Source organism: Odocoileus virginianus, chromosome 29, assembly GCF_023699985.2.
Source record: "Odocoileus virginianus isolate 20LAN1187 ecotype Illinois chromosome 29, Ovbor_1.2, whole genome shotgun sequence".
NCBI lineage: Eukaryota > Metazoa > Chordata > Mammalia > Artiodactyla > Cervidae > Odocoileus > Odocoileus virginianus.
Window position 1 is genome coordinate 11861281 of NC_069702.1, and position 17880 is coordinate 11879160.

Genomic DNA, 17880 nt, shown 5'->3' on the forward strand with positions numbered 1-17880 from the left:
CACCACAGAGCACTGATTAGGGTTTTCTGAGCTATACAGTGTTTTCTCATTAGTTATCTATTTTATACAAAGTATCAATAGTGTATATATGTCAATCCCAACCTCCCAACTCATCCCCTCCCCCGCCATAACTTTTTAAACTTCATAGCCAAATATCAAATAAATGCACACTTTCTTACTGAGCTTTCCATAGCATTGAAACTATCTTCTAGTTGCCCATTTTTATCTTAAAAGATCTTTAAGCATTCATTCATTTATTTGTTCACTCAACAGAGTTCCTCCTCTCCCAGCTGGGAACACAGTTGGGGGAAAAAAACACTGTTTCTCCCTCTTGGGAGAAACACTTATAGTTAAGTGGCTAAAGAAAAGGACCACCATTACAACGATCTGATACATAAATGTAGGATTAAAAGATAACTAGACAAGTGTGAAACAGATCACCAGTCCAGGTTGGATGCATGAGACAAGTGCTCTGGGCTGGTGCACTGGGATGACCCAGAGGGATGGGATGGGGAGGGAGGTGGGAGGGGGGGTTCAGGATGGGGAACACATGTAAATCCATGGCTGATTCATGTCAATGTATGGCAAAAGCCACTACAATATTGTAAAGTAATTAGCCTCCAACTAATAAAAATAATTGGGAAAAAAAATTAAAAATATATATAAACTAAAAATAATAAAATAAAAGATAAATAGACATAGAAAGGGAAGCTAAATGATGTGAAGGTTTGTAATAGGGACAGCAGACCTGGTCCAAGGCTGAATGAGGACTTCCCTGAGAAATCATTGTTCGGATGGAGATCTGAAAGATGAGGAGGAAATAAGTAACTGAAAGGAAGAGGAAACAACAGGTGCAAAGGCCCTAGGGCAGGAGGAAACATAGCATACTCAAAAAAATAAAGAAGCTGGTCAGTGTGATGGAACACAGAGGGAAAGAGAAACAGAAGCACAATGAAAGTGACATGAGATCAGGCTAGGGAGGTGGGCAAGACAGACCTTGCAGGACCCAGGGCCAAATTAAGGTTCTCTGTCTCAACACTGAGGAGAAGTCACGGGAAGGTGTTAGACCTGGGAGGGATAGGAGCGTGTTGGCCTTTTTCAAACTCCACTCCAGCCTCAGCGTGAAGGACAGACCAAGAGAGGTGAGGATGAACTGGAGAAATAAATGAGGATGCTACTTCAGAAGTTCAAAATGGAGATGATGGTGGCTTGCAGTAGGTGGTGGTGTTGGAAGTGGGAAGAAGTGGATGGAACCAAAGTATTTGGGGGTAGGAGTGACAGATGTGGCCATTGATTAGAAATGAAGCATAAAGGCAGTTTAAAGACAGCTCTTGTATGTCTGACTCGGTAAGAGACAGGCTGGTACAATCCATAGGGATGGAAATACAGAAGGAGAACTGGCCAGAGGAGTGGGAAATCTTGAGCTTGGTGCTGGATGCAATCAGTCTAAAGTGCCTTTGAAACATCCAAGTAGGCTGCCGGAAATAACCAGCCTGCAGTTCAGAGGTCAGGCTGACAATGCAAATTTCAGAACCAACAGTATCTAAAGAGTAGGTAAGCCCTTGGCCACCAAGGAGAGCAGTGAGAAGCCAAGTGGATCCTGTATAGCTCCCTGCCAGAAATTCCAACACCAAATAGCCAAGAAGAGGGCCATGAGCCTGCCAACAGCTCCGAGAAGGAACCAACTCAGAGGGAGGGTGTCATCGAAGCCAAGACCTGATTCACACTGCTTACCTGCTCCATCTGCAGACAGGTAAACTGAGACAGAGACAGCTTGGTATTGCCCTGGACCACCCAGCTTTTTCTAGGGTAAAGGGAAAAAGCATTTCCTATGGATGGTGTAACAAACTGCACAAACTTAGTGGTTTAAAACATCACAAATCTATTATGCTATCATTCTGAACATGAGAAGTCCAAAATGAGTCTTATTGGACTGAAATGAAGGCATTGGAAGAGGCATCGGTGGAGACCCTGGAGGAAAATCCCATTCCTCCCTTTTTCAGCTTCTGGCATTCCTTGACTTGTGGCCACGTCACTTCAGTCTCTGCCTCTGTAATCACATGGCCTCCTCCTCACATATGTCAAATCTTCCTTGTGGTTGCATTAAGGCCCCGTCCAGATATTCCAGGAGAATCTCCCACCTTACATTCCTTGACTTGGGACTTCCTTAATGGTCCAGTGGTTGGGACTTCACTTTCCGGTGCAGAGGGGTGCAGGTTCGATCCCTCATTGGGTAGCTAAGATCCCATATGCCTACACATAAAACAGAAGCAATATTGTAACAAATGCAATAAAGGCTTTATTTTTTAAAAAAAATCCTTGACAGCCTCTGCAAAGTCCCTTTTGCTTCTGAGTGACCTATTCAGAGGTTCAGGGATTGGGATATGTGGACATATTTAGGGGGCATTGTTTGTCCTCTTACGGGCTCTCTGGGCCATGTAAAGGACCAGTGGTCTGAGAATTTTTGGAGCCGCTCTTCTCCTGAGCAAAGAGAGACTTCTGGTCCACACCCAACAGCACCCCTGGAGACAGAGACCTGAAACTGTCCATGCAGCCTTGAAAAGCGCTTGCTGCCAGCCAGGCGCTGTGGTTCAAGCTTTACACGCAGCATCTCAGTTCATGCTTTCAGTGACTCTTTAAGGTACGTCAGGTGGTCCCCACTGTCTTACAGAGGGGAAAACCAAGGTGCAGGGAGAGGAAGGTAACTTGCAGTGGAGGAGACCTGAACCTGGACTCAAAGCCTGTCCATCTCCCCAAGGTGTGTCCTTCTGCCAGGGAAGCACCAGTCCCCAGGGACCTCTTACAGGGCAGCTCTAGCTCTGCATGCACCTGAGCTGGTAGACTCGGGGCCCCTTCCCAGAAGGCTCCATCTCTTGACCATCCAGCATAGCACCCAAAGAACACCCAAATTCTAGCATCAAGGACAGAGCCCTCACCTGTTTCTGCAGTTCACCCGTGGCCACGGTGATGGCTGTGGTCTTAAACACCAGTGTCATCATGCCTGTACATGCTAAGTCGCTTCAATCATGTCTGACTCTGTGCAACCGCATGGACTGTACCCCGCCAGTCTCCTCTATCCATGGGATTCTCCAGGCAAGAATACTGGAGTGGGTTGCCATGCCCACCTTTAAATTGTAGGAGAAATTGCACTTTGGGGGAAGTGCTCTGTGCAGGAAGGTGACCTGCCCTGTTCCCCCTCCGGCCACTCTCTGGCTCTCTGACTCGGTGGACACAGCTTGGAGGCTCAGTTCTGCCCAGAGAGCAGGCCACATCATCCCCGTCCAGGTCGGGTGGGTAAAGGGCTGACTGTGGCCAGACTGGGGTGTCGAGGGGAAGAAGGAACACCTGCCATTCCCTAGATCGCATTCCTGGAACAGGTGAAACCATTTTTGTCAAGTCAGGTGCTCTCGGGACAGTTGTTAGGACTGTAAGAAGATATTGGAGGAAGCGGTGGGCAGCATGATACGGACGCAGAGGAAAGGATGTGTCAGCGGGTGGGTTTTATGTGCTAATTTCCCACCACCAACCAGTGCTGCAGACCCCGCCACTCTCAGGCTTATCCTTCCATGCTAGAGCTGAAGCCAACTTCAGGGAGTGCTAGTCAGGATGCAAGTAACAAAGCACCCAATGCACAGCAAGCTCCCAAGGCCAGAACCAGCATACTTCCTGTTTGGATCAATAAAGTTTTATTGGCACATCTATACCCATTCATGGATGAAGCAGCTGTGGCTGCTTTCATGCCTCAGGGGCAAAGGTGAGTAGTTGCCATAGAGAACTAAGATATGTTCTACTTGACCCTCTACAGAAAACGTTTGCCCACTCTGCTTAGATAACAATAATGTTTATCTCCCATAAGAAGTCCAGACAACTACTGAGAGGGAACTCTACCCAATACTCTGTAAGGGTCTATATGGGGGGAAAAAATCTTAAAAAGAGTGAATGTAGGTATATGTATCACTGATTCACTCTGCTATACACCTGAAATTAACACAACATTGTGAATCAGCTGTATTGCAACAAATATTTTCAACTGTCAAAAAAAGTTCAAATTTCTTATCAAAACAAGGAGTCCAGAGGAAGACAGCTCCAGGATCAGACATGGGTACAGAAATATATTCAAGGAACCAGCCTCCTTCCATCTCCCTCCTCTATATATTGGCCTCTCTTTCTTGGGCTTGTTGCTTCATGGTCACAAACTGGCTGCCATGGCTCCAGGCTTGACTTCCTCCTACAGTCACATTTTAGGCAGGAAGAGAGGCAGATCTGCTCCTCATCTCTTTCTCATTAGGGATCCAAATCCTTCCAGGGCTATCCATCAGAGGCCTCTTACCTCTCATGGTTAAGACCAGGGGGTCAGCAAACATTTCCTATAAAGGGCCAGAGAGTAAATATGCTAGGTTTTATAGACCATGTACGGTCTCTGCAGCACATTCTTTTTTGAAACAGTTTTTTTAAAAAAAAACTTTAAAAAATGTGAAAACCATTCTAGCTCACAAGTGTAGGTTACCCACACGCGGCCTAGAGCTATTCACAAGCCCACTTCCATTCCGATGCCCAGCAAAGGTTGGGGGCAGGGGGTTCACTATACCTGTCTTAGACCAATCACCCAAAAGTGAGTATTCTAGAAACATCCGCCAAGACAGGTAGGCGGCCCTGGCGGCTGCCAGGGAGACAGTGGGATCACTTCCTGTCCTAGGGGGAAGAAGCGATTGGCTGCTGGTTTTTTCCCTACGGAGGGGGAGAGCAGACCCCACCTGGAGACCTCCGAGCTGGATTCCCTGCTTGGCTCCTGATCCAGAGCGGGCAGAGCGCCGCTCAGCCTGCACTCTGTGTTAACAGCCAGGCTTAAGGCGCCCTCTTGTGCCTTAAAGGTGAACGACGGCCCGGAGCTGTGGACTAGCAGCGCCGCAGAGCGTCTCTGCTGCTGCTTCTGTCGCTAAGTCACTTCAATCGTGTCCGACTCTGTGCGACCCCATAGACGGCAGCCCACCAGGCTCCCCCGTCCCTGGGATTCTCCAGGCAAGAACACTGGAGTGGGTCGCCATTGCCTTCTCCAATGCATGAAAGTGAAAAGTGAAAGTGAAGTCGCTCAGTCGTATCCGATTCTTCGCGACCCCATGGACTGCAGCCCACCAGGCTCCTCCGACAATGGGATTTTCCAGGCAAGAGTACCGGAGTGGGCGCCATTGCCTTCTCCGCAGAGCAGCTCTACCAGGTCTAAAACGCACCAATTGTACAGTTCCCAGTGCCTGCTGGAAGAACTGACTCATTGGAAAATGTCCTGATGCTGAGAAAGATTGAAGGCAGGAGAAGGGGACGACACAGGGTGAGATGGTTGGATGGAATCACCGACTGGATGGACATGAGTTTGAGCAAGCACCAGGAGTTGGTGAGGGACAGGGAAGACTGGCCAGCTGCAGTCCATGGGGTTGCAAAGAGCTGGACACGACTGAGCAACTGAACTGAACTGAGCACCTGCTGACGTTCTGCAATAGTCTGGAGTCCTGAGGGCAGCGCACTTGGTCATGCGGCCCGTGTGGTGAGGCCCTGGGGCAGAAAGAGGCAAAGCCCCGCCCTCCCAAGGCAGAGGGTCCCATCCAAAAGAGACCGCTAGTAAGCAGTGGCCAAGGGCGCCAAGATAAAGCATCACAGCAGGTCTATTTAGACTGATGTCAATGGAAAGGGGAGAGACAGCGGAAGAAGGAAGGAGGGAGGGTGTGGGGAGGGGAGGGAAGCAGAGAGAAATAAAGTGCAGGTGGGGGTGCCTGGAGGAGAGGAAGGGACCAGCAGGAGAAGAGGATGGAGCCACGGAGGCCAGATCCTGAAGACCCCGACAGACCACCATTAGGAGTTTGTGAAAAGTGAAAGTCACCCAATCATGTCCGACTCTCTGCAGTTCTATGGACGGTAGCCCGCCAGGCTCCTCTGTCCATGGGATTCTCCAGGCAAGAATACTGGAGTGGGTTGCCATTCCCTTCTCTAGGGGATCTTCCCAACCCAAGGATCGAACCCAGGTCTCCTACAGTACTTTCTTTTAAAAGCAACCGGAAGTCACGGAAGTGTTTTAGCAGGTGATTTAACTTTATCTACTTTTCTTAGACAACTAAGGTGCCTATTCCCCATGGTGTTTCATGTGTTATTAGTGCAGCGGAAACACCACACCAGAAGTACCGCCCCTTTGAGCATCGAAACACTAGTCACCCTTCTCCTGCCCCTTCCCACCGTCCCCTTGAGGTCTGCTCATCAGATCCCAAGAGCACCCTCCCCACCAGCTGCCCTGACAGGTCCCACCCCGGCCTCATGCTGAGGACTCTCCTCTTGCGGGAGCCTGCAGCAAACACCCTGATCCTCCAGACCTCTCGATGGATCAAGGATGCCCCGCCCCCGCCCCGGGAAGTGAGAGGTGGTGAGGGCAGATGGGGGAAGCATCCTTCTTTTTTTTTTTTTTTCATTTATTTTTATTAGTTGGAGGCTAATTACTTCACAACATTGCAGTGGGTTTTGTCATACATTGACATGAATCAGCCATGGATTTACATGTATTCCCCATCCCGATCCCCCCTCCCACCTCCCTCTCCACCTGATCCCTCTGGGTCTTCCCAGTGCACCAGGCCCAAGCACTTGTCTCATGCATCCCACCTGGGCTGGTGATCTGTTTCACTATAGATAATATACAGGAAACATCCTTCTTAAAACAAAATAGCTCTCTCAGCTTCCCTGTGAGAACTCAAAATCTTCCCGGTCCTCCCCTGGGATGCTGACAGCCACCTCTGAGACATCGCGGGAACCCAGAGCTGTGGACAGAGTCCAATTGGGGCACCTGTTACCCTAGAGCCTGGTCCCACCGCTCTCTCCCCACACTTTGGCCTCGAAGTGCAAGTGAACTCAGAAGGAAAGGCACCAGCGCCCCCTGCTGGCCGTGTTCTTCTACGGCAACGCCCACAATCCCACTGAACCATCTATTTCCAGCAGCGTCCCCTTCACCGCTTCACCGTTTAAACTTATGACCAACCTAGACAGCATATTAAAAAGCAGAGACATTACTTTGCCAACAAGGGCCCGTCTAATCAAGGCTATGGTTTCTCCAGTAGTCATGTGATGTGAGAGTTGGACTATAAAGAAAACTGAGCGCCAAAGAATGGATACTTTTGAACTGTGGTGTTGGAGAAGACTCTTGAGAGTCCCTTGGACTGCAAGGAGAGCCAACCAGTCCATCCTAAAAGAAATCAGTCCTGAATATTCATTGGAAGGACTGATGCTGAAGCTGAAACTCCAATACTTTGGCTACCTGATGTGAAGAGCTGACTCATTGGAAAAGACCCTGATGCTGGGAAAGATTGAAGGCAGGACAACGGAGAGAAGGGAACAACTGAGGATGAGATGGTTGGATGGCATCACCGACTCAACGGACATGAGTTTGAGTAAACTCTGGGAGTTGGTGATGGACAGGGAGGCCTGGTGCGCTGCAGTTCATGGGGTCGCAAAGAGTTGGATATGACTGAGCGACTGAACTGAACTGAACCGTAGCAATTTACAACTGGGTGAAAAGGGAGACATTATTCTGTGAATGTAGTGGTCTGCACACACATCCCTAAGCAACTGTTTCATGGTTATTTTCACCGAATTGCCTTTCTTCGTGAGATGATATGTCTAAGAGAGGAAAGAGCAACAGTTTTTTTTAAAGGTTTATTGGTCCTGGTGCTACAACTTCCTTGTGATGCAGGTGTGATCAAAGGCTCCCCTCCTTCTAATAGAGCAGGAATTCTTGCCCAGCGAGGTTAGGGAGCTTCTGAGACCTCGTATACAGACGCTGGAGGTGCTTGGTGAACTTGAAGGGTTATGCAGTTAGGCAGATGGGAGTAGTAATTACTCCAACTGGACTTCATAACAATATTCACCCTATGGAGACAGGAGGCTAATGTGACCTCCAGATACCAGTGTCTAGACAGATGCTGGTGGAAGGGATGTCTTTTCTAAGGCACATCCACGTGCCACAGGGCTAGTTGTGATCCTGAGTGTCCAACCCCAAAGTTTTTGCTCTCCCACTTGGCCTCACCAACAACCATGGCACCCAAAAATCACAAGTTAAAATTGTCATTGATGGATGAGCTCAAGCTGCCAAATGCACAGGCTCCTCCCCAGTCTGGCTGTAATAGGTGAGAACAGGTGAGTGAGAGATTTTTCTGGTAACTTGAGTGCTCAAGACATCAGTCCTCACAGTAAAGAACCATGTGGAAAAACAAACCCATGTCAGACCCATGTCCACTGATGGACGTGGACTCATCCCTGGGGAGTGAGTTGGGTGATGTTTACAAGCTAATGGCATTGAGCTACTCCACCTCTGGGATCTACCTGCTGCCAAGGAGACCACACAGCGGTGACCTTGACACCCTTCTCCCAACAGTGATGGGTGAATATTGCAAGTTCACCTTGTTTGAGGACTCTAGTCCATCTTCCTTATATTGACTTTCTTTTCCTTCTCTTTCAAATGTTTTTATTATGAAATATGTCATGCATATCAAGAAGCACAGAAGAAAACATATGAATGCTTCTATACCAGTCACTCTGCCAAAGACATCAGACATTTCAGACAGCACATATACTTGGGTGCAAGTACAGAACTGGTTAGTTTCCACTTCAGTTCTGTCCCTTCACTTCCTCCCAGACCACAGGTAACCACTACACTGAACCTACACTGAACTTTCAGTGCCTCCTTTCTTTATATGTGTTTACAACTTTACTGTCTACGGATGTAGCCCCTAAATATCAGAAATTGTTTCACCTGTTTTAAAACACTATATTAATGGTATCATACCAGTTATAGTTTTATGCTATTTCACTCTTTTTTTGGCTATGCCTTGTGGTATGTGGGATCTTTGTTCCCTAACCAGGATTGAACCCTGGCCCCCTGCAATGCTGCAGTGGAAGCACGGAGTACTAACCACTGGACAGCCAGGGAAATCCTGCTACTTAATAACTCAGCATTGTTTTGTGGGATCACCCAGGTTGATACACATTCTAGCTTAATCATTTTTCACTCCTGTATAGTATTCCATTGCCGGTATAGTCCATAATTTATCTATTCATACTCCTAACTGATGGCCATTTAGGCTGTTTTCAGTTTTTCCCAATGACAAGGGCTATTGCTGTGAACATTTCCGAACACATTTCCTATGTGTGATGAATACATGTGGGTGAGGGTGCCTCCGGGGCACATACCCACAGAGGAGTGGTATTGCAAGGTCTCAAGGAGTGTGCATCTTCAGCCCTAGTCATTATTGCCAGTTGTTCTTTAGTCTGGTTTTACCAATCTGTTCTCCTACCGCCCGTGTCCGTGAGTTCCCTTTCTTTCATATCTTGCTGACAACTTTTGATGAACAGGAAATGGTATCTCATTATTATTCTAATTTGTATTGCTCTCATTCTAGCCCTGAGATCTGGACACTTGTTAACTGCACACTCTGCTTCCTATTCTGGAAATTGCATTGATATTAAGGTAATGAATTTTCCTTGGTGCCTAAGCTGGTTGAGTCAGGATGCTTGACTACTGATGGGTTGAAACTGCCTGGCTAGAACTGCCACTCCTGATGCTGGGGGCTCTTCCTGTTTAGGGACAAGAGATGACCATTTTAAAGAGCACTCCTCAAACACCCTGAACCCCAGAAGACTATGCTGACTTTTCTGAGCTCTAAAGGTGCTCAGAAGACGTGCTTTGAAGGAGGTTGCCATTATCTTCATTACCTCCACCATAGTTTGGCCCCAGGTAAATAACAAGGCAAACCATTCAATATCATGGTAATCCAAGCCTATGTCCCAACCAGTAACGCTGAAAAAGCTGAAGTTGAATGGTTCTATGAAGACCTACAAGACCTTTTAGAACTAACACCCAAAAAAGATGTCCTTTTCATTATAGGGGACTGGAATGCAAAAGTAGGAAGTCAAGAAACCCCTGGAGTAACAGGCAAATTTGGCCTTGGAGTACAGAATGAAGCAGGGCAAAGGCTAACAGAGTTTTGCCAAGAGAACACACTGGTCAGAGCAAACACCCTCTTCCAAAAACACAAGAGAAGACTCTACACATGGACATCACCAGATGGTCAATACCGAAATCAGATCGATTATATTCTTTGCAGCCAAAGATGGAGAAGCTGTATACAGTCAGCAAAAACAAGACTGAGAGCTGACTGTGGCTCAGATCATGAACTCCTTATTGTCAAATTCAGACTTAAATTGAAGAAAGTAGGGGAAACCACTAGACCATTCAGGTATGACCTAAATCAAATCCCTTATGACCATACAGTGGAGGTGACAAATAGATTTAAGGGACTAGATCTGATAGACAGAGTGCCTGATGAACTATGGATGGAGATTGGTGACATTGTAGAGGAGACAGGGATCAAGACCATCCCCAAGAAAAGGAAATGCAAAAAAAGTAAAATGGCTGTCTGAGGAGGCCTTACAAATAGCTGTGAAAAGAAAAGAAGCCAAAAGAAAAGGAGAAAAGGAAAGATATACCCATAAGAATGCAGAGTTCCAAAAAACAGCAAGGAGAGATAAGAAAGCCTTCCTCAGTGATCAGTGTAAAGAAATAGAGGAAACAGTAGAATGGGAAGGACTAGAGATCTCTTCCAAGAAAATTAAAGATACCAAGGGAACATTTCATGTGAAGATGGGCTCAATAAAGGACAGAAATGGTATGGACCTAACAGAAGCAGAAGATATTAAGAAGAGGTGGCAAGAATACACAGAAGAACTATAAAGAAAAGATCTTCATGACCCAGATAACCACGATGGTGTGATCACTCACCTAGAACCAGACATCCTGGAATGTGAAGTCAAGTGGGCCTTAGGAAGCATCACTACAAACAAAGTTAGTGGAGGTGATAGAATTCCAGCTGAGCTATTCCAAATCCTATTAAGATGATGCTGTGAAAGTGCTGCACTCAATATGCCAGCAAATTTGGAAAACTCAGCAGTGGCCACAAGACTGGAAAAGGTCAGTTTTCATTCCAATCCCAAAGAAAGGCAATGCCAAAGAATGCTCAAACTACTGCACAATTACACTCATCTCCAGACGCTAGCAAAGTAATGCTCAAAATCCTCCAAGCCAGGCTTCAACAGTGCATGAACCAAGAACTTCCAGATGTTCAAGCTGATTTTAGAAAAGGCAGAGGAACCAGAGATCAAATTGCCAACATCCGCTGGATCATCGAAAAAGCAAGAGAGTTCCAGAAAAACATCTACTTCTGCTTTATTGACTACGCCAAAGCCTTTGACTGTGTGGATAACAACAAACTCTGGAAAATTCTTTAAAAGATAGGAATACCAGACCACTTGACCTGCCTCTTGAGAAAACTGTATGCAGGTCAGGAAGCAACAGTTAGAACTGGACATGGAACAACAGACTGGTTCCAAATAGGAAAAGGAGTACATCAAGGCTGTATATTGTCACCCTGCCTATTTAACTTATATGAAGAGCACATCATGAGAAGTGCTGGGCTGGATGAATCACAAGCTGGAATCAAGATTGCCAGGAGAAATATCAATAACCTCAGATATGCAGATGACACCACCCTTATAGCAGAAAGTGAAGAAGAACTAAAGATTCTCTTCATGAATGTGAAAGGGGAGAGTGAAAAAGTTGGCTTACAATTCAACATTCAGAAAACTAAGATCATGGCATCTGGTCCCATCACTTCATGGCAAATAGATAGGGAAATAGTGGAAAGAGAGACTTTATTTTGGGGGGCTCCAAAATCACTGCAGATAGTGACTGCAGGCATGAAATTAAAAGACACTTGCTCTGTGGAAGAAAAGTTATAATCAACCTAGACAGCATATTAAAAAGAAGAGACATTACTTTGCTGACAAAGGTCCATCTAGTCAAAGCTATGGTTTTTCCAGTAGTCATGTATGGATGTGAGAGTCGGACTATAAAGAAAGCTGAGCACCAAAGAATTGATGCTTTTGAACTGTGGTGTTAGAGAAGACTCTTGAGAGTCACTTGGACTGCAAGGAGATCCAACCAGTCCATCCTAAAGGAAATCAACCCTGAATATTCATTGGAAGGACTGATGCTGAAGCAGAAACTCCAATACTTTGGCTACCTGATGTGAAGAACAGACTCATTGGAAAAAACCCTGAGGCTGGGAAAGATTGAAGGCTGGAGGAGGAGAGGGTGACAGAGGATGAGATGGTTGATCATCTCATGGTCTGAGACGGATCACCTCGAGGACTGAAAGCAGGAGGAGAAGGGGATGATAGAGGATGCGATGAGAGGATGAGTCAGTCACCGACTCAATGGACATGAGTTGAGTAAACTCCAGGAGTTGGTGATGGACAGGGAGGCCTTGCGTCCTCCAGTCCATGGGGTCACAGAGAGTCAGGCACAACTGAGCGACGGAACTGAACTGAGCTGAACTAATGGTGCCCTGTGTCTACTTCAAAACTGCCAAGCCTGGACTGGTTGTTTCCGGCACTACTGTGATTCCCTGTATCTCTTTGGCAGGGCTTACAATTCACAGGCTGAGGCCCTAGGGCTGTACTGATGGATACTGATAGAGAGAAATGAATGTCAACCAAAATGGGATCCCTTGGAGAAACCAGCATTCACATAGAGTTGTCTCACACAGGATCATTTACCAATACGCCCAATGACTCAGGAGAAGACGCTCGCCTGGGTGTCATGTATAAAAGCCAACGAACAAGCAAGCAAACCACATAAATGTCTCTAAAAGTCCAACACAAGCATTTGACTAAATCAGCAATGGCACAGCCCTCCAAGGAATGTACCTTGAAGCTGTCTAACATCACGTTACAGAAGAGAACATAGTGTCTACGAATGCCCTTTAGGAATCTTAACTTGAGGTTCCTGGGCTCCTAAGATGCTTCTGGAAAAGGGTCGGCATCACCTGAGATGCTTATTTATGCATCCAGGATCGAACTCCAGCCCAGTGGAAGCTGACCTTCCATTGAGGAGGCAGGAATCCTAACAGACTGCCTAAATGATTCTAATGCACTCAATAGTGTGAGAATAAGTGCCATGGGATTGCTGGAACATCCTGGTGTCTTGAGATTTAAAAAGAAAGTCACATGCAAATACAACACGTATAAAAACAATACTGTTTGTGCTTGTGTGACTGCAAGTGTGAGTCTGTGTGCAACAATGGGTACCCAGGTACAAAAAATTAACAGCAACTACCTCTAGATTGCAAATTCTCAGCCCAGGTACTATTAACAATTGGAGCCGGGTAATGCTTTGTGATGGAGGCAGTCTGATGCATTGGAAGATGTTTAGCTCCTTCCTGGCCTCTACCCATTAGTCAGCAGTAATGCCCCCTGCCGTTGAATGCAAAAGGAACTGCAGAATGAGAAGTACCATTTATGCAGGGCTGTTTGTTTGCAAGTTTGTCTCCTGCAGCAGACTCTTGAGAATGAAGTAGACTATCTGGACATTTCTCTGCTTGAATCAGTCTTATAATTTCTGTAGCACTAGAAATTAACCACTCAAAACATCCGCTAGTCACTTGTGCTGTTTATCTGACTTTGTTGCTATTGTTGTTATTATCCAGTTGCTAAATCGGATCTGACTCCTTTGTGACCCCATAGACTGTATGTAGCCCACCAGGCTCCTCTGTCCATGGAACTTTCTAGACAAGAATACTGGAGTGAGTTGAAGAATACTGGAACCCTCCTCCAGGGGATCTTCCCAACCCAGGGACTGAACCCAAGTTTCTCATGTCTCCTGCATTGGCAGGTGGGTTTTTTGTCACCTGAGCCGCTTGGGACATGCCCGGGTACTCACCAGCATGCGAACGAGGGAGACATATCGCCCCCTAGTGGTGAACAAAAATGCCTCCAGCCATTGCCCAAATTGCCCCGGAAGGCAAGATCAGCCCCAGTTGAGAATCACCGCTGTAGATGGAAGGTATAATAGATAATGTTTTACTTTGTTACTTAGTATCTCTATTACTTAGTTTTTTCTAAGATTAGTATAAAGTATTTCCGTCATGTAAAATTTTGAGTGTTTCTTAATGTCCCACTGTCTGTGCTGTCCAAAAAGAAAAAAAAAAAACCACTCAGATGAAAAGATGTTCACATTAGTATTTACAGGAAGTAAACTGATTTTATTGTGACTTTAAAAGACTTAAGAAAAAGCATATTCAAAGCCATCCCAAATGTCACTATTTCCTTCAGAGGCTTTAAACTAATTATAAACTTTGGATAAGCTTCTCAATTTCAAGGATATATCTTAAAGAAGCAATCCTAAATATAAAAACTGTTTTACATATATGGTTGATTTTTGCACAGTCACTTATAAAAACAAAAAGTTATAAACACTCTAAAACCAACAACAATAAAAATGAAGTTAATTACAGTGCTTGATAGACTACAACAGCAGGAAAATGATTATCTACAAAGAGATATAACAGTCCTGGGAGAAGGTTAATGCTATATTGTTAAGTGAGGGGAAACGCATACAAAATTGAATATGTTGCATCATCACTAGCAAGTATAACAAAACAGCAGTAAAAAGAATCCTCTGCTTTCAAACAACTAAAAGAAATATATCAATCAAGTTGTTAGAAAAATGTCAAGATCCTTATCTTTAACTTTTATCTATACGAAATGGCAGGTGTTCACTAAACTTATTGTGATAGTCATTTTATAATGTATGTAAGTCAAATCATTACTGTATACCTTAATACAGTAGTGTATGTCAATTACCTCTCAATAAAACTGGGGAAAATGTCTATTAAACATTAAAAATGATTGTCAATTTAAAAAATTATTATTAATTAAACATCCTAGGTGATTTTTCTCTCTCTATTCTTCTGAAATATCCAAATTTTCTAAAATAGGCATATATATCTTTATGGTGAGAGGAAGACAGTAAAGATGTATTTTTTAAACAACTTCAGAATGATTACAAATGAAAATGTGCCAAAACTTCAGGTGAGAAATGTAAAGATATATTTTTTAAACAACTTCAGAATGATTACAAATGAAAATGTGCCAAAACTTCAGGTGAGAAATGTCTTTATATTGATCTATACACAGTTTTCCATCCAGATGATAAAATAACTTTGTTCAAAAAATTAAACATAAAATATTTTAAATTTAAACATCTTCAAAAGTACAATATAAAATAAATGTATTTGTAGCTACATTCACAGTTCTGAGAAGGGTAAAATTTAAGGGTGATTAGACCATGCAGATGGTCAGAAAAAGATTGTATATTGTAACATAATAACAGAAAATGATTTTAATGACAAACAAACTGGATATTTCTTTTTCAACCTGCAATCACATTCTTTGGAAACAAAGGATGTCATTTTGAAGATCAAATTTGGGTTTGATTAGAACTAACTACCCAAGGGCAGATTTCAGCCACCTCATCGATTTTGATCTAACTTGTTTACACTCATCCAGGGTGACGGGCAATTCCAGCTCATGGGAAAAGCAATTATCACAGACAAAGGGGGGCCCTTCTCGCATCTTTAAGGCAATATTTGCCCAGCCTCGCCATTCCCAGGTGGCTCCGCTGAACTCTCTTGTTAGCGCTCCCCTCCATCTCTGATGTGGACACAGATTATATCTTACAATAGACCTCGAAGAGGGAGGCAGCTGCGTGCATTCGGTAGAAAATAGAAAAGGGCATGGCCAGGTTGACCACAATGATCCAGGGTTCAAAGCCAAAGACAATTTCCTCTAATCCGTTGTCGTACTCAGGGCGGCAGCCGAAGGCAGGCGGGATCCAGAGCTGCAAGAGAGGAGGAGACGGTCCCAGCGGCTGCCGGGGGTCCCACACAAACCCTGGTGCTGACCTGGACCCAGGGAAACTGAGTCACACCCGAGCCAGGGCCAAGCAGCCCCCACCCGTTGTCTCCCAACTCCATGCAGCCGGCCAGAGCACTGAGCCCCAGTCCGGCATGAATGTTCTTCAAACTCACCTGCTTCCCTCCATCCTCAGCCTTCACCTTGGTCTAGTCCCTGGTCCTTGGTCTCCCCACCTGGACTGCTGCAAAGCCTCCCAAGACCCCCCACTCCAGGGGACACCTTCCATCCATCTCCCTGACCCCTGCAATGTGGCTGCAGGAATGATCTTTATAAAGCACACATCTGACCTCGTCACTCCTCTGCGGGTCACTCACCAGGGCTCCATATGCCTTCAGGAGAAAGTCTAAATCTCAATAATTAGACACCTGTCCACGTCTTCACATCCCTTATCACCCATTTCACTCTGCCCCACCGGACTGTGCAGTCTCCAAATGCCTTTCTTTCCCCAGTCTTCAGGGCTTTGCTCCCGCCTCTTCCTCTGTCAGGGACTCCCTGTCTTCCTTCTTCTGCTAAGTCCTACCTTCTTCCAAGTCTGGAGACACCTCCCCTTGCAGGAAGCCCTCCTTGATCTAACCGGTCAGGCAGGAACATCCTCTGTCTTCCCACAGCCCCACTGTGTTTTCCTACAGTGGTGCTTGCTGTTTCCCACACCCATTTTCTGTACATAGCACCATTGGTGCTTGCAGATCCTGGGCCCGTGTGTCTGGGCTGATGGTCTTTTTTTCCGGCTTGTCCTTGGCCTAGAAAGACAGCCCAGGCTCTGCCCACATCCCCCTGACAAGGGGCAGAAGCACTGCCTTGGAGCCAGCCGTGGGTTCCTGCCACTTACAGGCTATGATTTAACCTCTCCAAGCCTTGGTTTCCTCGTCTGTAAGATGGGAATACTAACATCTGTCTCAGGGGGCACAGATGAGAATAAGATGTCACCTAAATCTGCAAAACATGAAGCAATTACCTATCGTATTTGTTGCTTATGGAACCTATACCTTGGTTCCCCTTCTCAGCCTTCCTGTTCCAGCTTCTCTGCTTAAATTCTCAGGCTCCTAGACCTGCTTCTCTCTCTCACACTAACATTTCTGCAACTTCCTCCATCCCCACACTGGGGCAGGCAACCTCTCAGGTGACCCCCCCAAGGGTCCCACCTCCTGGGATTCACGTTCCGTGGAGCCCCCTCCAAAGCTTTGGGTTGGACTGATCCAAAAGAATATGACACAAGTCATGGGATGTCACTTCTGAGGTTAGGTTACAAAAGGACTCTGGAGTCCATCTTGCTCACCCCCTCCCACAAGAATGGAAGCCAGCTGCCACTCGAACCACAAGAAGAAACCAGCTGCTGTGTGAGCCACAAGAGAAAGCCAGATCCCATGTGAGCCACCCTATGGAGAGGCCACATAGCCAGGAACTGTGGGCAGGTGAGTCTCAGGCTCGCAGCCAGCAAGGAATTCAAACCCTCAGCCCAACAACTCACCAGGAACTGATGCGAACCACATATATGCATCACATAAACTCAAAGTCGCATACATGAGTTTAGAAACAGACCCCTTTCCCCCAAAAAACCAAGCCAGGAAATGACTGTAGCCCCAGTGGACAGTTTGACTACCGCCTGCGAGGGACCCTGAGCAGTCACCCAGCTAAGCCACACTCAGCTTCCTGACCCAGAAGAGCTGTGCAATGATAAATGTCGCTGTGTTAAGCTGCTGAGTTGGGGGTCATTTCTTACACAGCAGTGGGTAACTGATACAAGTGGCTTTCATTCACAGCTCCACAAAGAAACCTCTCAGGCTTATAACTCTAGCCCTGGGTTCTGGGTTCTGGGTCCTTAGAGGTATTCATCCCCTGCCAGCTGACTCTTCTCGCCTCCTTGGCTGGCCCCTCCTCCTCTGCTATCTCTCAATGTTGGCTGGTCCCAGGGCTCATTCATTCTGGGGTCCTCTCTTCCCTACCCCCGTGACCCCAGTGATCTCACCCAGCCCGGGTTGTAAACACCAGCTGTGGGCCCACAACTTCGCAATCCAAATCACCAGCCTGGTCCACCCTCAG

The 17880-nt window shown here is 46.1% G+C and overlaps 1 protein-coding gene across 1 annotated transcript in view; it reads right to left on the reverse strand.

Moving 5' to 3' along the window:
- Positions 1-15212: 15212 nt before the first annotated feature.
- Positions 15213-17880, reverse strand: part of OTOP1 (otopetrin 1) — a 47268-nt gene continuing 44600 nt past the window's right edge. Inside the window, exon 6 of the mRNA XM_020908695.2 lies at positions 15213-15763. Coding sequence (XP_020764354.2) covers positions 15593-15763 — 171 coding nt within the window. The 3' untranslated portion in view covers positions 15213-15592. The remainder of the gene's footprint in view (positions 15764-17880) is intronic.